This window comes from Oncorhynchus clarkii, chromosome 17, assembly GCF_045791955.1.
Source record: "Oncorhynchus clarkii lewisi isolate Uvic-CL-2024 chromosome 17, UVic_Ocla_1.0, whole genome shotgun sequence".
NCBI classification, from domain to species: domain Eukaryota; kingdom Metazoa; phylum Chordata; class Actinopteri; order Salmoniformes; family Salmonidae; genus Oncorhynchus; species Oncorhynchus clarkii.
The window spans coordinates 44,695,117-44,716,038 of record NC_092163.1 but is presented as its reverse complement, the minus strand read 5'-3'; the positions used below and the strand labels follow the sequence as shown (position 1 = coordinate 44,716,038).

Sequence of the window (20,922 nt, the reverse complement as noted above, 5' to 3'; positions counted from 1 at the left end):
AGAGATGCAGCCAAGAGGCCCATGATCACTCTGGATGAACTGCAGAGATCTACAGCTGAGGTGGGAGACTCTGTCCATAGGACAACAATCAGTCGTATATATTGCACAAATCTGGCCTTTATGGAAGAGTGGCAAGAAGAAAGCCATTTCTTAAAGATATCCATAAAAAGTGTCGTTTAAAGTTTGCCACAAGCCACCTGGGAGACACACCAAACATGTGGAAGAAGGTGCTCTGGTCAGATGAAACCAAAATTGAACTTTTTGGCAACAATGCAAAACGTTATGTTTGGCGTAAAAGCAACACAGCTCATCACCCTGAACACACCATCCCCACTGTCAAACATGGTGGTGGCAGCATCATGGTTTGGGCCTGCTTTTCTTCAGCAGGGACACGGAAGATGGTTAAAATTGATGGGAAGTTGGATGGAGCCAAATACAGGACCATTCTGGAAGAAAACCTGATGGAGTCTGCAAAAGACCTGAGACTGGGACGGAGATTTGTCTTCCAACAAGACAATGATCCAAAACATAAAGCAAAATCTACAATGGAATGGTTCAAAAATAAACATATCCAGGTGTTAGAATGGCCAAGTCAAAGTCCAGACCTGAATCCAATCGAGAATCTGTGGAAAGAACTGAAAACTGCTGTTCACAAATGCTCTCCATCCAACCTCACTGAGCTCGAGCTGTTTTGCAAGGAGGAATGGGAAAAAATGTCAGTCTCTCGATGTGCAAAACTGATAGAGACATACCCCAAGCGACTTACAGCTGTAATCGCAGCAAAAGGTGGCGCTACAAAGTATTAACTTAAGCGGGCTGAATAATTTTGCACGTCCAATTTTTCAGTTTTTGATTTGTTAAAAACGTTTGAAATATCCAATAAATGTCGTTCCACTTCGTGATTGTGTCCCACTTGTTGTTGATTCTTCACAAAAAAATACAGTTTTATATCTTTATGTTTGAAGCCTGAAATGTGGCAAAAGGTCGCAAAGTTCAAGGGGGCCGAATACTTTCGCAAGGCACTGTAAATGGATTTATGTGTTGGACCGTTTCTTCCCAGTTAATTAATTAAATGACAAATTAGAAAAACAGTGCATGTCCTTGATCGCTGAGTACAGTATGACTAACATTTGGTAAAATGCTTGCCTGATTAATTGGTAAAACACCTTACCAAACTATTGTTTTAACATGGCCAAGGAATTGACATGACACTCTTAGTAGAACAATGGGACGAAGTTGGCAAAGTTAGTTCCTTTCAGAAACAGTTATTTGTTGCAGCATCTGCACTTGGCCTCATACAGGTATGCATACTGTATAACACTAAGAATGTGGTGTGGAAGATGAGACTGTAGTGCACGTTGTGGTATGATGAGGATCTCTCAGTGCCTTTCTTCAGTGTCTTTCTTCCTTCATGTAGTTTTCACCATCAGATAGGTGCAATAGCCACTTCAACGAACCTCATGTGAGCATATTTTCCTGAATGATATGTTGTGCCATTAAAAAAAGGGGGCAGTAAAATACATCCAAATTATCTTGAGGTTTTAGAGGAGAAATAACCCCCCCCCCCCCCCCCCCCCCAGACCTACAGATGTATAATACTTTGACAGAATATTTGTGGGAAAACAAAGGAATACCAGTTTTGTCAAAGCACTGATAAGGACCCCATATTGGCATAGCTCAGGTATACGCTGAAAGGGACACCAGGTGGTCTGTTGTTCACATTCTGTTATACTGTATATGAAAAGACGAATGCTGAATTTATGCATGCGGAGCTAAATTACAAGAAGTCAAAACAATAATAGCTACAGTTTTATTCATCAAATGTCAATACCGCAGCAGGAGCGGTAATAATGCACTGACTAATGTAACTGTGTGACGATGTTCAGGAGGAATACGACATCATCAGGCATACATTAGTGGTTCAATCAGTGATATCCGAGGAAGAAGGTGTTTGTGTGACACAATTCATTTCAATGATAAATTATGAAAACAATTGACACGGTGTGGATATGGTTTGCAGATTTATTTTTGATTCATGAGAACATTTTTACCAAAAATCATATTGTATGACCTGTTGATAATGTGTCTCATCTGGACTTCGTCCCTCACTCTTCAGCCACATTCCCCTGGAAAAGAATGTGAAAAGATTTTTTTTTAACATCTTGCTTATACTTTACCATAATGGGATTTTTATAGCTTATATATGAACCATTTGCTGCATTGCAATGTATTACAGTACACAGTTGAAGTCGGAAGTAACATACACTTAGGTTGGAGTCATTAAAACTCGTTTTTCAACCACTCCGCACATTTTTTGTTAACAAACAAAAACACAGGTTTTTATAACGGTCGTTAAATGTATTCGTACCTTGCTACCAATTTCACGGCTCTTGGCTCTCAACTTGTTGACCTGGGACTCAGAGATGTCGGCACGCTCTTGAGCTTCCTCCAGCTCATGCTGCACCTTCCTGTACCTGGACAGGTGAATGTTGGACTGCTCCTCCTGTAGGATTGCAAATACACATTTCAACAATGATGCTGCATTTTTTGGGCAAAACATGCAAAGTTCAAACTTCTTATGAATTGTGTACCTTATTTATCATCAAAATCTTATAAATAAAGAAGTAATGATCATACAAAAAGTACAACAGAAACCAACTACACGGTAAAAGGTCAAAGTAAACTTGATTCTTTTACATATCCCATTTTATATTGTGCTTCTTTTTTTACTGCAAGCTGTACCTTAGATACGATTTTATATGTACAAAATAGATTTCCATCTTTTGGATCTTTTCCATCTCCATCTCTTTTTCCATCATTATTTACTAGGCCTATTTATAATATTATAATATATGCCTTTGCGCAGATGCTTTAATCCAAAGCAATTAACAGTCAATCTATAAATTAAGTTTGTTATTAGGTAATAGACCATGGCGCTTGCAACACAAAGGGTCATGGGTTTGAATCTTCTGGGGCCACCCATATGTAAAATGTGGCCCCATAAGATTCAAACCCACGACCCTTCACATTGCGAGCGACATGGTCTACCGACTGAGCCGCACAGGATCACTACTTTACTTTATCTACAGTCTGCTTTAATTAGTAACAACTTCCTCTGTTACATTATTATTACCTAATACCAAACTTGATTTATTAAGGATTACTTGAAACAAGTACGTATAAGTACCTAACATATAGTTAGTTATTCATTTGTTTGAACATTTTTAAATAGGTAGCAAAATTCTGTTTTTTATTATGTCACCATTACTTTAAAAATCTGTCATTGAGTATCATACTCACAGCATCCTCAGCCGCTCTCTTGTAGGCCTTCATTTTTAACTGAAGCCTGTCCACCAGATCTTGCAGCCTGCTCACATTTTTATTGTCCTCTTCGGTCTGCAGTTTACAAGAGATTGACATTTCGATTTCAAATGGTCCAGTGCAGTATACAATATCTTGTTTATTATTATCAAGATTCATGGTTGTACCTGGTAGGTGAGCTCCTTGACTCTCCTCTCATATTTACGAACACCTTTAATAGCTTCAGCTCCACGTTTCTGTTCAGCATCAACTTCACTCTCCAGGTCACGGACCTTACATATAGGAGTTCCATTTTTTATCAGTTAAGGTTTCATATATAACGTAGCTTGCTCTAGATCCGTATATGCTGTAGTATATAGTACATACCCTAGCCTCCAGTTTCTGGAGTTGCTTCTTTCCGCCCTTCATGGCCAGATTCTCAGCCTCATCCAGACGGTGCTGCAGGTCCTTCACTGTGACCTCCAGGTTCTTCTTCATCCTCTCCAGGTGAGAGCTGGTGTCCTGCTCCTTCTTCAGCTCCTCTGCCATCATGGCAGCCTGGAATAACATGTTGTGTACATTGATTATATGAACACTTCTGCAGTACTTGTAAAGAGTAAAGTATGTAATACTTGCTGATTGTGTATGTAAATTAAATGTCCAAACTCATTTTGATTTCATTCTGAGATATTGAAATTATTACTCAAGACAATTCTAATGGATCTGAACAAAATAGATACAGAAGGAAGAAAATGAAACTTACATCAGTAATAGCCTTCTTGGCCTTCTCTTCTGCATTTCTTGCTTCCTGAACAGTGTCTTCCATTTCACCTTGGACCTGATTAAGGTCAACCTCCAGCTTCTTCTTAGTGTTGATGAGGCTGGTATTCTGAATGAATGGGGGGCATTTAATCACATGCCAAAACTTGATTGTACCTCTCCCGATTTGTAACTGAGAGAAAGTTAATATTTTATATGTACCTGAGAGTGCAGCAGTCCAACACGCTCACTGGCATCAACCAGCTCCTGTTCGGCCACTTTGCGGCCTCTCTCTGTCTGCTCCAGGGCAGCCCTCAGTTCTTCAATCTCAGCCATCATCAGGTTATTCCTGCGCTCCACCATGGCTACTTGCTCCTTCATGTCATCTGCGACGCGGATGGCGTCATCAAGTTGCAGTTGGGCATCCTGAGGTTTAGAGGAAAATGTATTCTAACATCATCTAAAGAGAAAGAACAATTCATTTGGGACTCCATACAAAAATAAAGTATATATACCTTGAGTGCTCCCTGGACGTTCCTCAGCTGTTTCTGGGCTTCAGCAGCCTGGCGGTTGGCATGGCTCAGCTGAATCTCCATCTCATTGAGGTCTCCCTCCATCTTCTTCTTGACTCTCATGGCATCATTCCTGCTCCTGATCTCAGAGTCCAGAGTGCTCTGCATGGAGTCCATCATCCTCTGGCTGTTCCTCTTGATTTGCTCTGTCTCCTCATCCTTCTCTGCCAGCCTCCTGTCAACTTCACCTTTGATCTGGTTGAGCTCCAGCTGTATACGAAGAATCTTGGATTCCTCATGTTCCAGTGTGCCCTAAATAATATAATTGAACAATGACCAAAGTAATGTAGGGATCTAGGTATGACATGTATATCATCATGATGACTTTGTTGACATAAAAACTCTTGTGGGGTCTACCTCTGCTTCCTCTAGCGCAGCCTGGATTTCTGCCTTCTCATTCTCTACTGTCTTCTTTGCCTTATCCAGCTCATGGATGCTCTTTCCAGACTCACTGACCAGTTCAGTCAGGTCAGAGATCTCATCTATTGAAATGAAAAGGAGAGGTAAATTAACAACTTTGTAGATTTGAATCCACACAGCATAAACTGTGCACTGACATTTTTTGTTGTCGTTATTTTTATTTCCCCATACGTTGCAGGTTCTTGTTCTCCCTCTTCAGTGTCTCCAGGTGGTCCAAACATTCTTCATAGGAGTTCTTCATCTTGAACAACTCGGTGCTGAGAGAGCGGGCCTCTTTCAGAGACCCCTCTAACTCTGCCTGGCCCTCCTCATACTTCTGCTTCCACTCGGTCAGAACCTGGGAAAACAGTTAAGTAAATTAATACACAAGATTAGATGCATAGATTTTTACTGTGTTTCATTCACATCTTTGTCAAAACATTACCTTGTCAAAGTTCCTCTGCTTCTTGTCAAGTTGGGCAGCTGAAGCATTAGCTCGCTCCACATCAATCATGAGATCTTCCACTTCACCCAGGAGTCTCTGCTTGGTCTTCTCCAGAGAAGCACACTTGGCGTTTGTTGCTTCAACAGCCTCCTGTGCATCTTGCAGGCGCTGGGTAAGCTTTTTCCTGTCAAAAGAAAAAAACTCAGATTTTAGCTATTGTAGGTACTTTGTTGAGTATGAAGAGTGGTAGAATGTTTTTCAATTACTTGGCATCCTCAAGCTCCTCAGTGCGCTGAATGGCATCAGTTTCATATCTGGATCTCCACTGAGCCACCTCACTGTTGGCCTTGGACAATGCCCGCTGCAGTTCAGCCTTGGCCTCCTGCTCCTCCTCATACTGCTCCCTGAGCAGGTCACAGTCATGGCGGGCTGACTGCAGACCATGGGCTAGGGCATTTTTGGCCTAATGGTCAACAGTATGGGGGGGGGGGAAGTCAAATTGAGCACTTAAGCCAAATATAACATTTATATGAATCACAAAGATGCAGTATAGTAGAAGATGGCATTGAACCTTCACTTCCTCTTCAATCTGCCGTTTGAGATCCTCAATCTGCTGTGTGAAAGTCTGCTTGGTCCTGGTCAACTGGGAAACAAGAGATTCTTTCTCCTCCATCTGACGACCAAGTTCACCTGATTGAGACAGAGAAAGTTGGAAGTTGGCTTTTTTGGTATTATGGAAAACAAACAGAAATACAAACTTTTCATTTTAAACTCACCATTCTCCGTCAGAAGCCTTGCTCTCTGAACATTTATGTCATTAAGTTGGCGGACATGCTCATCATTCTTTGTCTTCAATTCACTCAGTTGATCCTCAAGGCTTCGGCACATTTTCTCTAGATTACCCTATAAACGATGTTCAACAGGTTATCGAGCAATTTTTCATGCTTTTTGATAAGTGTATTTATCATTTTTTTATATATATTCTGGCAACCACATCATCTCCCACCTTTGCCTTGGCGATAGCTTCCATGTTGCTGGAGAGGTCATCACTCTCCATTTTGAATTCACTCTTCTCCTTCTCCAGCTTCTGCTTGACACGCTGGAGGTTGTCTATTTGTTCTCCCAGTTCTGCCACAGTGTCGGCCTGCTTCCTACGGAGTGCAGCAGCCGTGGCCTCATGCTGCAGGGTGGACTCTTCAAGATCACGACGCAGCTTCTGGAACTCAGCCTCACGCTTCTTGCTCATCTCAATCTGGACAGATGTTGCACCTCCAGCTTCTTCAAGCCTTTCACTGATCTCCTCAAGTTCCCTGGAGAGATCAGACCTCTGCTTCTCAACCTTCGCCCGTGCAGCACGTTCAGCCTCAATCTCCTCTTCCAGCTCTTCAATACGGGCCTGAAATATATAATGTACTTAAATGTTTATTTGCTTAAAACATGCAATTCGGAAGATAGTGAATCTATCCCATGAATCTTATTCAGTGTGGTATGTTGAACCGACAGTTCACCTGGAGTTCTTTGATTTTCTTCTGAAGCTGAGCACCCAATGCCTGTTCATCTTCAATTTTGCTGAGAAGTTGGCTTGTCTCAAAGTCCTTCCTGTTTGAAATAAAACATATATATTAAAAGATGTATCAGGCGATCAGTTCTGAGAGAATGGTTCAACAACTGTTTATATTTTAAATGTACTTCTTGATCTTCTCATCAGACTGCTGCTTGTCATTCTCCAGGTCCATCAAGGACTCCAGGGCCAGTTTCAGATCTCCTTCAAGCTTCCTCTTGGCTCTCTCAAGGTCCATGCGGACCTTCTTTTCTTGCTCAAGGGAACCCTCCAACTAGACCACACAAGAACAGTTTCACAATATTTGGTTAACTGTTAATTTATTGTATTTCCTGTGATGGTAATATTAAGCTGTTTTAAGGTTGTCACATCTCTTACATCATCAACTTGCTGTTCAAGCTTGGTCTTGGCTTTGGTCAGATTGTTGACTTTGTCTTCCTCTGCCTGGAGATCATCAAGGACTTGCTGGTGCGCCTCTTGGAGGGCTTTCTTCTCCTTCGTCAACTTGATAAGGCTCTCATCTTGAGAAGACATCTCCTCTGTCAGGTTTTTAACCTAAATTGAATGATTTAATCTCAAATCATCAATGCTCTGTCTTTTACATTTAAAATGAATGCAAAAATTAATGGCTTATAATAAATGGTAAACCTTATTTTCAGTGGCATGTTTCTCCTTTTCCACTTTGGCCAAGGTGAGCTCCAAGTCATCAATGTCTTTCTTTAGCTCAGAGCACTCGTCCTCCAGTTTCCTTTTCTTGGCAGTCAGTTCAGCATTGAGCTCCTCCTCATCCTCCAGCCGCTCAAATGTCTCTTTGAGTTTGGCTTCCATCTGGATCTTACTCTTGATGAGTCCCTCACACCTTTCCTCAGTATCACAGAGAGTATTCTCTTCCTACAACAGGCACAACATAAATGAGGCAACACTGGAAGTCAAAGGCCAATAAAATGACGTGAACAAGAATTGTATAACAGGCAATTTATTAACTTACCGCTGCTATCTGTAGCTGCAGATCATTATTTTCCTGCAACAGAGAAACTATCTTCTCCTCAAGCCCTTTTATCTTGGCCAACGCCTTGGCCAGATCCTCCTTCATTTTCTCAAAGTTTTCCTTCATTGCAGCCATCTCTTTTTCAGTTTCTGCTGATTTTAAAAGAGGCTTGATCTTGAAGTACAGCTTCATCCATGGCCAGTGTTTCACATTCATAAATGAGCGGATGTTGTATTGGATGGAGTAAATTGCTTCTCTGTAAATAATAATCATAAAATAAATAGTTTTGGGGGGGGATTCTCTTCACTGGCTCAATAACATGTACTCTTTAAAATAGTGTAGCTACCGTCTCGCCATCATCTTGACAAACTCTTTCCTCATGACGTAACCTCTGCACAGGGCCTGAGTCATGGTCACCAGAGTAACCAGTTTCTCATCTCGCATCTCCTCCAGAGTACCCAACAGACCAGCTTTGAAGAACACCTGTAGGAATATGTATCTTGATTATATTTATAGAAAATAAAGAACTAGTTGTTGTTTTTTTGATGGAGCTCAACGTTTGTTTTTTTTTTGTGGGAAAAGTGATGGTGCTGTCTATTGCTCTACCTTGGTGTACCCAAACTTGTACTGACTCTTGTCCACATCTATTGATCCCAGGAGCTTCTCTGAAGCCTTCTTGTTGTCAATAAATTGTCCATCAGGGATGACACTTGCATTCAATACTTTGTATCTGAAATTATGATTAAGGGAGATATAAAAAATATTTAAAAAATACATCACCAAATAAATATGTATTTGATGTGATCATGCCTATGAAAGAAGTACTTGAATATCTTGTTGGCATTTTCCCTTACTGAACATGAATTACCTCTGCTTGAAGTCACCATATTGGATTCTGCTGGGGAAGCCCTTTCTGCAGATTCTGATGCCTTCCAGTACACCATTACACCTCAGCTGGTGGATGACCAGGAAGTTCTCCATCAGACCTAACGACAAGAAAGTAGCATGTTCTACGACTTTCCTCAAGTTAGCCAGTACAACAAAGGAGCCTTATTTTCTCAGAATCTTTATAAACGTGTATTAAAATACTTGACACTGAGCCCAGACCTGGTGTCTTTGATTCATTGGGAATCAAACAGCGCACAAAGTGAGGATGGGTACTCCTCAAGTTGGTCATCAGCTTGCCCAAATTCTCCTGTGGGATTGGAAAATGTGTGAGTTGTGAGATTCTATAATAAACAAAGTTGTGTTTGACACTTTTAAATTTCAAGCCACATTCTGTAAGATGTCCAGTCATTTCAATTAATGAAATATACCTATGGATTTTAAAGAATATCAACTATGAACAACTTAAAGAGATGTTATACAGTACACCTGTTTTACCTTATCATAACCAAAAAATGAAATACAAATGATAATGACCAACTAGCCCCCAAAATTTTCATTTGACAAAGTATTGCACCGTAGTGCATCATCATAATAGCGGATAATATACATTTAGATACCCTGAACAGAGCAGACACAGTCTGGAAGGAACCACCCTTCTTCTTCTTGCCTCCTCCTCCTCTTGCTGCATCTGTTTACAAATGTGTTAGGCCAGTTATATTCTTATTCCAATTAGACTTTTACATGATTTCACTGACTGAACACTAATATTGACTCACAAATGTACATTATATACAGTGGGTCATTAAATAATACTGTATTGTATATATTGTGTATTGTGTGTATATATAATCATAAATAAATCCAGTGTACTGAGATTTCCAGTAATACCAATGCCATCAGTTTAACTCAAATGACCACTTCAACCGCAATGCTTTTATAATCATAAACTATATAACAAGGGAAGGGGTAGATATAGTCTCATCTTGTAGTATGAGCAATTCTAGATACTATGGGATGTACCGTCTGCTTGTGAAGCTGCTGCTCCTACATACAGCATAGCCAACAGTTTGACTGAGGACTTCTGGTAGAGTTGCACAACGGAGTCATTCAGGGGGTCCTTGTTCTTGTCCAGCCAGCCTGTGACATTGTAGTCCACAGTACCGGCATAGTGCACCAGGGCAAAGTGGGCCTCAGCCTTGCCTTTCCCAGGTTTAGGCTTCTCAAACGCTTTGGTTTTACCAATATGCTGGTCATACAGCTTGCTCTTGAAGGTAGTGTCTGAAGCCTTGGGGAACATGCACTCCTCTTCAAGGATGGAGAAGATGCCCATTGGCTGTGGGTGACAAGATGTGAAATATTAAACTGTTAAGCAGACATGCCTTTTATTGTATTGTCTGCTTTCTTAAGATTTCACCTACCTTCTCAATAAGCTCAATGCAGGCAGCCAAGTCCATCCCAAAGTCAATGAACTCCCATTCAATTCCCTCTTTCTTGTACTCCTCTTGCTCCAGTACAAACATGTGGTGGTTGAAGAACTGTTGTAGTTTCTCATTGGTGAAGTTGATGCAAAGTTGCTCCAAGCTGTTGTACTAATGTTTAAATACAGAGACGTTGAAAGTCAAGAGTTACCCAACATGACTGCTAGTTCATATTTTGATCAGTAGATATTGTACAGGCATAATGTCTGCTGTTGGTTAAATTGTTTTCAAGTAGCAGGATGAGCTGAACAGCAACATGCTGAATTTACGGTATACAAATACTCACATCAAAGATTTCAAATCCAGCGATGTCCAGCACACCAATGAAGAATTGTCTGGCCTGCTTTGTGTCTAACATCTCATTGATACGGACGACCATCCACAAGAACATTTTCTCATAGACTGATTTACAGAGGGCCATAGTTGAATTGTTCACCTACAGAAAAAAATATGTTTGTTTTTATCCTGCATAAAATTCACGTTCATTTTACTTTTTGCAAATCTCCCTTGTGTACAATAATTGAGAATAGTCTAAAAGATTCTACCTGTGGTACAGTCTGCCCCTTGGTCACCATCTCATTCCCGACCTTCACTCTGGGGTAGCACAGAGCTTTGAGCAAGTCAGCGGAGTTCAGGCCCATGAGGTAGGAGATTTTATCAGCCTCTGGTTAGGAGAGAAAATGTTATGCTCTTTAAACATTTTTTTTTTTGATACATTGCTTAAACCTGTAAATTAGGCTATTTAAATTAGGCTGGAAGAACCTAGAAAATGAACCGTGACCATTTCAAAGGCTTCCAACAGTTGAGTACAGTTGATATGGCAAGAGATAAGGTAGGTTAGTTGTCCATTGAATTTTCTCATTTTATTCTGATATTTACCCTCAGTGCCATCAGGCTCAGCCTGCTCCTCACGCTGCTTCTGCTTGAACTTCATTGCCCCATGATGCATCACAGAACCAGTCAGCTTGTAGATGCCAATCTTCTCCTCAGCAGTGAAGCCTAAAATGTCAATGGCCGTCTATGGAGATTTTAAGAAATGTTTGAGTAATGTTTTCAGTAACACAATGATACAGATTGTTAAAATGTTCTCCGGAAAAGTTGAAGGGAATCTTGATGGAATGCAATGTTACTGACTGTCATGCTTTATTAAAATATAAGCTACGATATCAGTTAACATGTGTTTTCGAAGGCATACAGTCATTATACAAGTTGCTTTTTATCTACTTTTTAGACATGTTCATGTTTTTTAGAGAAACGTTGGCTTCTAATATTCTGTTATATCATGCAATGATGTTTTTCCTACATTTGTAGTTTTTTATAAACTTACATCGGTGGCGATGAACTCTTCTGTATCATCAATACTCTTGACAGCGATTTCACCGTGACTGATTATGGGATAGTCATAGGGGTTGGTGGTGATCAGAAGTGCCTCTGGAATACAATAATGAACACAATAATTAGAAAAAACTATTTCGCACAGTTACTATTACGACTGTATAATGTATTTACTGTTGACCTTGTTTATTCCATGTCATATTTCTGTATTTGTCTCTCACCCAGCAATTGTGGCTGGTGTCCAGTCATGAGCTGATAGAAGATGTGGTAGCTTCTCTCAGCAGACAGCTGGAATGTCACTCTAGACTTCTCCAGCAGATCTGTAGCATACGTTGTTGTATGAGCAGGAGTCTTTTACATGTGTCAATCACAACTTGATAAAGATACACTGATCATGAAGCACTTACATGTTTCAATATCAGCAGAGGCCAACTTTCCAGTTGTTCCAAAATGGATTCTGATGAACTTACCCTAAAAGGTTCATTAGATATCCATCAGTATACAACCCTTCGAAACCAAGAAAGCTCACAAATACAAAAATGCATTTTTTATACTTACAAAGCGTGAGGAGTTGTCATTTCTCACGGTCTTGGCATTACCATAAGCCTCCAGTAGGGGGTTGGCTGCAATGATTTGATCCTCCAACGACCCCTAGAGATGTCATCACATTTAGTCATGTTTTGATGATGCCTACATACTGGATCTTTGATGAATACAACCCCTTTATACTAGATATGTTAGGCTACAGTAATGTTTCTGACCTTTATTTTCCCAGAAGCAGCAGCCGCTGTTTGTTCCTTCTTTCCCCCAGCCACTGCGATTGTCGCAAAGTACTGGATGACACGTTTGGTGTTCACAGTCTTTCCTGCACCAGATTCTCCACTGAGGGTAGACAGAGATTAGTTAAACTCCTATCATTCTTCTTTTCAATAATCTCACTTACTTTTTTTTTTTACTAAACCGCAATATTACTTACTGAACATCCATCAGTGAGCAAGTTGATTGTGTTTTTTAACCATAATCTTACCCTCATTTTCTCATTGATTTGGACTTACGTGATCAGAATTGACTGGTTCTCATGGTCTGAAAATGGAAAGACGTGTGAATAAGTTACAAACATATTGTGCAATTCTGTACATTAAGTAATTTTAGTAGCATGGGTATTTGTGTACCAGTGAGCATGAACTGATAGGCATTATCAGAGATAGAGAAGATGTGGGGTGGGGCTTCAATTCTCTTTTTGCCTCTGTAAGCATTCACAACTACAGAGTCGTACACTGGGAGCCACTTGTAGGGGTTCACAGTGACACAGAACAGCCCAGAGTAGGTCTGTAATAGAAGGGAATAATGTTTGTTAACATTTCAACTCTCCATTGATTAATATCTTGACCGCTAGATTATCTTTAATTTAAGCTCACGTAGATCATCCATGCTGCGTAACGCTCTTTGAGGTTATACAACACCGTGGCCTCATTGAGGTGGGTCATCATGGCCATGTCCTCAATTTTATCGTACTTTGGAGGGTTCATGGGGTGGATATCATCCTCCTTCACAGTGAGAACCTGTGACAGGAATAACATTTTGTAAATGACTGGTTACTCAAACAATTAGATGATGGTTTTAATTAACTCATATCACAGTTTATAGCTTAGAAAACAGCATAGCCATCACCGCATTAGAATATGTCGATAAAAATATTTTTCACTGCCCTATTTTCCGTCCTACAGAATTCTCACTGTTGTAGACATCTACTTACTTTGTTACACAGTGTTTTGACAGTGGCTTTTCCACCCTCTCTACTCTGGAGAACTCCTTTGAGGTACATCTCTTTGGGCTCAACCACAAAGAAAGCTGTTTTGGCATCAAAGGGAGTGGCCTGGGCTGCAATCCTCTCTCTTTCCGGCTTTCGGAGGTAGATGGCCGCCGGGCCAAATGCCGCCATCTCTGCGTCCGTGCTCATAATTACCCTCTGCCAAGAAAAGACAGAGTTGCTTTATCTACAATGACAAATACCAATGCTAATCATTATCTTCCACAAACAAGAATCTGAATGATTTTTTAGATCTTGGTGATAATGTCCCATGTTCTTACTTACACTGCATTTCTCTGAAAACCTTTACTATATGTAATGAACTCTTTATACAATTGTATCAATAAGATCTAGTTAAGCATCTTCCTTTGACTTATCTTGGTAAAGGCTATATTTTGTATTAAACAATTGAAGTGCTCCCCAGTCAGTGTTTCCCCATACTGACATTGTACATGCCAGATACAGTTAACACAATGTACCTCTTTTTTTTGCCCAAGTTCGTAGGATGTTGCTGGGACCAAGTTGGTAAGATGTCGATACTTGAAAAGAAAGAGTTTTGTCAGTTTCCATAACGTTATTATATATGTATTTTAAAGCACTTGTCTTTCCCTACTTGCACTGACTTTGCTGATAAGTACTTTGTTGACGGAAAATGTACCTGATATAATTGTGATGTGTTTTTGTCTCACCTAGCTATCTTTAGATGAATGCACTAACTGTAAGTCACTCTGCAAAAGAGCGTCTGCTAAATGACAAACGTGTAAAATGTAAATATACACAACTGAAGCTAGTACAAAATTAGTCATCTGTGATTGCAGGAGTTTTTTCCATAAGTGAACCAGACAAGAATGTATCTCTAAAGGAGCAAATAAGCATCTCTCTGGCCACTAGTAAATCTTTGTGAGAGCTGTGGCACTTACTCACCTTTGCTGGGTGGCCTTCAGTCAGTCCAAGGGTGGTCATAGATGGCTTCTTTTATAGAGAGATTTGTGTTCACTGAGCAGAAGCAGCCCACCCTTTTGGGACGTGTACTTTTTCTTTATTTGGTCATGTACGTCTGCCCCTTCTCACATCAGCATCCTTACTTGTTGTGTCACTGTTTATATGGGAACTAATAGTGTTAACAGCGATGTCTAGAACCTGTGCAACATAAGCTAATTATATTCATAAATCATTTTGGTTACAGTTGTAAGCCTGTTCTCTAATGATGCATGGAATGATGAATGGGATTTGCTAAGACGGTGTTGTGGAGGATATCTGAAGGTCTTGCACGTGTCAAAACTTCATTCAACGTCATTTGTCTCACCCTCGTCTTTAGTGACATGACAGTGTTGAATTGTAATCATGTTAAAATGTTTACGAAACATCACAATGGATAGGAGAAGGAGAGATGCCAAAAGGTCTGTCATCTCAGCTGTGGTTGTTTTGTCTCTCGCCGACAGTAAGAGTGGTGCCACAAGTTAAGTGCCGTAACAGCCGGAGGTTTGTTCACTTAAATTGAATAGTTGACGGTATTTGAAAAGATGGGATTGTGCATATCTGATAACAAAATAAGAAGCTTGATTGTTTTTCCAGTTCATTGGGTATAAAGTACCTTGAATCAAATACGCGTCTCCAATAAGTAGTAGTTTTCACTGGGTATAAACGGAATGCCCAAAGGATCATCACACACTGACCTTTACGGAAGACATTGTTCCAAAGGTCTCCTGAGATCATCTGATGCCAATTATGCTCTCATACGATACGCTATTTCCAAATGGGGACAGTGTCTTAAGTATTCTTTAGTGGTCCCACATGCGATAAAGTTGCAATAGAAATGTGATACACAATATCTTTGGCTTCCCCTTAGGTTCTTATTAGGACTTAAAATAAATATAGCCTCTAGCTCATTCATGCAGACACTTTTGAGATTGTTGACAATTTAACTCTAGAGCACCCTAATGTAGGCTCACACTCTTCAATTATTTTTTACTTTAATTTCTTATTCATATATTTTTTTAGGTATTTTTTAATACTTTTTAAAAAACTGCATTGTTGGTTAGGCCTTGTAAGTAAGCATTTCACTGTAAGGTCTACTACACCTGTTGTATTCGGCGCACGTAACAAATAAAATGAGATTTGATTTGATACGCTCAGATTGCTCTGTAGCCACTTCAGGTTCAGAAAAATATACATATTTTTTTTAATAGATATTGTCATTCAAACAATTCACTTTTGTAAAATGTGAATATACACTGAGTATACCAAACATTAGGAACACCTACTACCATACTCCGTTCAAAGGCACTTCAATCTTTTGTCTTGCCCATTCACCCTCTGAATGGCACACACACAATCCATGTCTCAATTGTTTCAAGGCTTAAAAAGCCTTGTTTAACCTGTCTCCTTCCCTTCATCTACACTGATTGGAGTGGATTTAACAGGTGACATCAATAAGGCATAATTGCTTTCACCTGGATTCAGCTGGTCAGTCTCTGTCATGGAAAGAACAGGTGTTCTTAATGTTTTGTACACTCAGTGTATGAATCATTTATTTACCTTGACACTTGGAAGGAGGCATTTATTTCAATGATTGTTTTTGATTGATTTATTTATGTTCATAGCGGTGTGCAGATGAACCTGTATTTGTGATTACAGAACACATTTCTATTATATATTTCATTTGAATGTTATTTGCACTGTAAGTGCATGCCTTTTGAAAATGTGGGGCAGAGTTTTTAAAGGGCAGAGTTTACATACTGCTAATACATAGCAATGATTATGATAAAAATGTAACGTCTTAAATATTTAATAATAAAACGTGTTCATTATTTATTAGCTTATTAATACAGGCCTAACATGATTCAAATACATGATGTATTATTAACATGTCAAACATAATATAGTATTCACATTTTCTACTACAAACACATACCTGACCAGAATAATAAGAACAAGTATTTGCTAACACTGTGTTTACAGTGTGTCCATTGTTATATTGACCTTATGACAAAGCTATTCAAACATGCCAGAGGTCATATGGCAGCTAAAGCCAGCAGCTGATATTTCTTACATTATGAAATCTGTCAGCTCAAAGCAGCCTTAGCCCACAGCTGCAGTCGCCAGTGTGTGTGTGTGTGTGTGTGTGTGTGTGTGTGTGTGCACGCGTGTGGGGGAGTTGTGGCAGTGAGAGAGAAAGCACGGTACAGACTCCAAGGTTGGGTAGTTTATGCTATTTGCTCTTCTTTCTGCAGGTAAATGCAAACATGTGGGGAGAAAGGTTTTTGGTGCTGAAGACATTAAGACCTGGTGAGTTAATGAATCAAACATAACCATATTGGTCAACATTGTAGATATCAAGCCAGATAAAATAAAACGATTCTCAGGAGTGAACATGGGGCGTTGTAAATTCAGAGTGGGGTTTACAAATTCGACTTGAATAGTTCATTACAGCAATATAAGCCTTAGACACTTCTGTGGATTTAGATCAAGGACTGTTAGCAGGTCAAAGACCTATTTTGAGCAAGTGGTGAACCATGATTTCTTTGCACATTAGCTACTTTGTAATCATTTCATATGTAGCCAACAGGGAATCACATGGACTCATGGCGGGCTAAATTTGTCTTCTGAGTAATATTAGGTGTGGCATTATGATTAAGACTTATTAATGTGCAGAAGATTTCATAGATCCTTGCGAGCCCCAAGGAGTGCTATTTTTATTTAGCAATTTAAAATACTTCATATGCAATTATAGTGAGATGTACAAAACATAATAGTTAAGGTGTTGCTTCAGTGGTCATTGGTCATTCAAGACACCTCTCTTTTCAAAATGTTATATTGTTCAAGTCAACAATATAGTATAGCAACAATATGCCGACAAAGGCTTATGTCACAGCTGTCACGTGTTTGCATGCAATCTAGAAGAAGAATTGAGTCATGTGATTTGAATTGTTTTTGTGTTCTAGGTGGCCGCCCACAGTAGGTGAATGCAGTCCGGATGCGTGGTGGAGCCCATTTTTTTCTAGGGCTTGTAGGGCTTTGTTTGGTGAGTACATGGCTAATGGAGGTTATTTAAGATTAAATTGAAGTCTTAACAAAATGGACCTTCCAGACTGCACCAGTTCCTGTGACACTTTGTTTTCCTTGTTTTGGTTTGTATGATGATTTTAACTAGCATGGTTTTAGAGTAAACGTAAAATAAATGATATTTACTATGTGTAAAACAAAGCAATTGAATGGAAATTAGAAACTGGAATGTGTTTGAAATGGAAAATGATGCCTTAAAATAAATGTAAGAAACACTCCCTTCGTTGTCTGCCTCTGCTTCACTCTGCTGCTCAACCCAGACCTAGAACCTGTCACCTTACACCTTGTGGTACAGTGCTTTCGAAAAGTATTCAGACCCCTTGACTTGTTCCACATTTTGTACGTTACAGCCTTATTCTATAATGGATTAAATAAATAAATACAAATCCTCAGCAATCTGTACATAATACCTCATAATGACAAAGTGAAAACAGTTGTTTTTGACAATTTAGTAAATGTATTAAAATTAATAAAGAGAAATACCTTATTTACATAAGTATTCAGACCCTTTGCTATGAGACTCGAAATTGAGCTCAGGTGCATACTGTTTCCATTTATCATCCTTGAGATGTTTCTACAATTTAATTGGAGTCCACCTGTGGTAAATTCAATTGATTGGACTTGATATGGAAAGCACACACCTGTCTATATAAGGTCCTACAGTTGAAAGTGCATGTCAGAGCAAAGACAAAGCCATGAGGTCGAAGGAATTGTCCGTAGAGCTCTGAGACAGGATTGTGTCGAGACACAGATGTGGAGAGGAGTACCAAAACATTTTTGCAGCATTGAAGGTCCCCAAGAACACAGTGGCCTCCATCATTCTTAAATGGAAGAAGTTTGGAACCACCAAGGCTCTTCCTAGAGCTGGCTGCCTGGCCAAACTGAGCAATCGGGGGAAAGGGCCTTGGTCAGGGAGGTGAAAAAGAACCCAATGGTTACTCTGAAAGAGCTCTAGAGTTCCTCTGTGGGAGAAACTTCTAGAAGGACAACCAACTCTGCAGCACTCCACCAATCAGGCCTTTATGGTAGAGTGACCAGACGGAAGTCACTCCTCAGTAAAAGGTACATGACAGCCTACTTGGAGTTTGCAAAAAGGCACCTAAAGACTCTCAGACCATGAGAAACAAGACTCTCTGGTCTGATGAAACCAAGATTGAACTCTTTGCCCTGAATCCCAAGAGCCACCAGGAAACCTGGCACCATCCCTACAGTGAAGCATGGTGGTGACAGCATCATGCTGTGGGGATGTTTTTCAGCAGCAGGGACTGGGAGACTAGTCAGGATCGTGGGAAAGATGAACCGAGTAAAGTACAGAGAGATCCTTGATGAAAACCTGCTCCAGAGTGCTCAGGACCTCAGACTGGGGCGAAGGTTCACCTTCCAACATGACAACGACCTTAAGCGCACAGCCAAGACACACAGCCAACGCATGAGTGGCTTCGGGACAAGTCTCTGAATGTCCTTGAGTGGCCCAGCTAGAGCCCAGATCGAACAACTCTGTGTCGTGTCTTTGGCTATGCCGGATTACGAGATATGACATGCTATTCTATAAAATAATTTCTCCGTAATTAATATCACCTGATTGAGCTAATCATGTAAATGTAATTAACTAGAGAGTCGGGCACCACAAAATAATATTTATAGAGCTGTTATCTTCCGAATAAACTCTTAAAGACCTAGTAATATTTTACATTAATAGCAGTCAATATCAATCGTCACCTTAATTCAGTCTCATCTGAAAGTTGTAAATTATTTTATCTGCACGAACCCTGGCTAACAAGTTGAATCAGCAATACAAAATTGGGTTTAATTATTTATTTACTAAATACCTAACTAATCACACAGAATTACACACAATTAATCATAACTTGATTACAAATTACATCATAAAGGAAAATGTCCCTAGTGGACGGAATAGATATGACAGCTTGTTACACAAAAGAAAAGGGTCTGGGTTTGAGTGAAAGAGTGGGAAGACTGAGGAAGAAAGGGAAGAAGCTGTGCTATCGTAAATACAGTATCTTATGCATTCTAAATTACCGCCCATTTAGAAAAGGAAAATGCAATAAATATTTACTCTGAGCTGCGCTTCGGTAGGTTGGTGGTAGATGGAAGGCCGTGTTGCCCAACCGAGTCGTTTGAAGAATGTCTCTGGTGGTCAAATGGATACGTTGTAGTAACGTCGTTATGTGGTAGACGGGATACTCTGTCTGTTCCTTCCTAACCTGCGTTTGCAGCTGGGGTTGCTAACTTAACGGCTGGGAGGTATCCCTTCTGTAGTGAATAAGAGTTCAAAGTTCATACCATTCGCAACCAAAGCTCACACTGATGTTGGCTTCGTTCTGTAGTTATCTGAACCATTCTGACATAGGACCGTCGTCCTACAACCCCGGAACAGATAGTTCTATTGTCGTCAAGGGCTTATATAGGAAGGAAGAGGAGGGCGTGTTTGAAAAGCTTTATAGCCCATGTCCCTTCACAGAGCGGGCCACTGACTGAGCAGCCCTATCTTATGAAAACCCATATCTCACATTTTAGAAGCTAAAATCACATTTCATCCCATCACAAATAATTTCATATTCAAACATTTAAATTGAACAACAATTGCATGTGAATCCGATAACTCTGATGTGTAGACTTTCCACTGTAGAGTTTATGTCATCTTATCATTGATGAGAATGTCTCAGATGACAACCGAACTGACATCATATTCATTAAGTACCACTGCATATGTTCAATTGTTCGGATTACCAGAATATAGTTCATTTCCCCCCACCTACTGATGTTCCCAGAATCTCTATGTTAACCAAGGGTTTTGCAAATGTAACCTCAGTAGGGTAGAGAGAGGAAAAAGGGGGGAAGAGGTATTTATGACTGTCATAAACCTACCTCCCAGGCCAACATCATGGCACTGGAGAGACCTGAAAATAGCTGTGCCGCGATGCTCCCCATCCAACCTGACAGAGTTTGAGAGGATCTGCAGAGAAGAATGGGAGAAACTCCCCAAATACAGGTGTGCCAAGCTTGTAGCGTCATACCCAAGAAGACTCAAGGCTGTAATCACTGCCAGAGGTGCTTCAACAAAGTACTGAGTAATGGGTCTGAATACTTATGTACATGTGATATTTCAGTTTATTTGTAATAAAATGTTTTTTTTATTCTGAAAAGCTATTTTTGCTTTGTCATTATGGGGTATTGTGTGTAGACTGATGAGGAGGAAAAACATTTTAATCAATTTTAGAATAAGGCTGTAATGTAACAAAATGTGGAAAAGGCCAAGGGGTCTGAATACTTTCTGAAAGCAGACTTTAAGAGATCAATG

General features: G+C 40.0%; 1 protein-coding gene across 1 annotated transcript; it reads right to left on the bottom strand.

Moving 5' to 3' along the window:
- Positions 1 to 2,014: 2,014 nt before the first annotated feature.
- LOC139370919 (myosin heavy chain, fast skeletal muscle) lies at positions 2,015 to 14,070 on the bottom strand. The gene is made up of 40 exons (XM_071110804.1): positions 14,015 to 14,070; positions 13,482 to 13,694; positions 13,144 to 13,287; positions 12,898 to 13,054; positions 12,781 to 12,808; positions 12,487 to 12,607; positions 12,284 to 12,376; positions 12,133 to 12,196; positions 11,947 to 12,045; positions 11,718 to 11,821; positions 11,270 to 11,408; positions 10,936 to 11,054; positions 10,677 to 10,826; positions 10,331 to 10,501; positions 9,933 to 10,245; positions 9,530 to 9,600; positions 9,132 to 9,219; positions 8,893 to 9,010; positions 8,631 to 8,754; positions 8,371 to 8,507; positions 8,025 to 8,280; positions 7,685 to 7,927; positions 7,415 to 7,591; positions 7,165 to 7,310; positions 6,984 to 7,074; positions 6,482 to 6,871; positions 6,252 to 6,378; positions 6,047 to 6,165; positions 5,742 to 5,938; positions 5,476 to 5,659; positions 5,223 to 5,388; positions 4,989 to 5,113; positions 4,575 to 4,883; positions 4,282 to 4,485; positions 4,064 to 4,189; positions 3,688 to 3,858; positions 3,489 to 3,593; positions 3,301 to 3,396; positions 2,369 to 2,503; positions 2,015 to 2,126 (listed from the first exon to the last, which is right to left on the bottom strand). The coding sequence occupies exons 2-40, from the start codon at positions 13,683 to 13,685 to the stop codon at positions 2,106 to 2,108; spliced, it is 5,832 nt and encodes a 1,943-aa protein (XP_070966905.1). The 5' UTR covers positions 13,686 to 13,694; positions 14,015 to 14,070; the 3' UTR covers positions 2,015 to 2,105.
- Between the last annotated feature and the right edge of the window lie 6,852 nt (positions 14,071 to 20,922).

Excerpts from the sequence above, each read along its gene's own strand:
- LOC139370919 (XM_071110804.1), bottom strand. The coding sequence starts at position 13,685 with ATGAGCACGGACGCAGAGATGGCGGCATTTGGCCCGGCGGCCATCTAC. Across the intron at positions 5,114-5,222 it reads GGAGAACAAGAACCTGCAAC|ATGAGATCTCTGACCTGACT; the intron begins GTATGGGGAAAT and ends TCATTTCAATAG. Across the intron at positions 3,594-3,687 it reads TCCAGAAACTGGAGGCTAGG|GTCCGTGACCTGGAGAGTGA; the intron begins GTATGTACTATA and ends CCTATATGTAAG.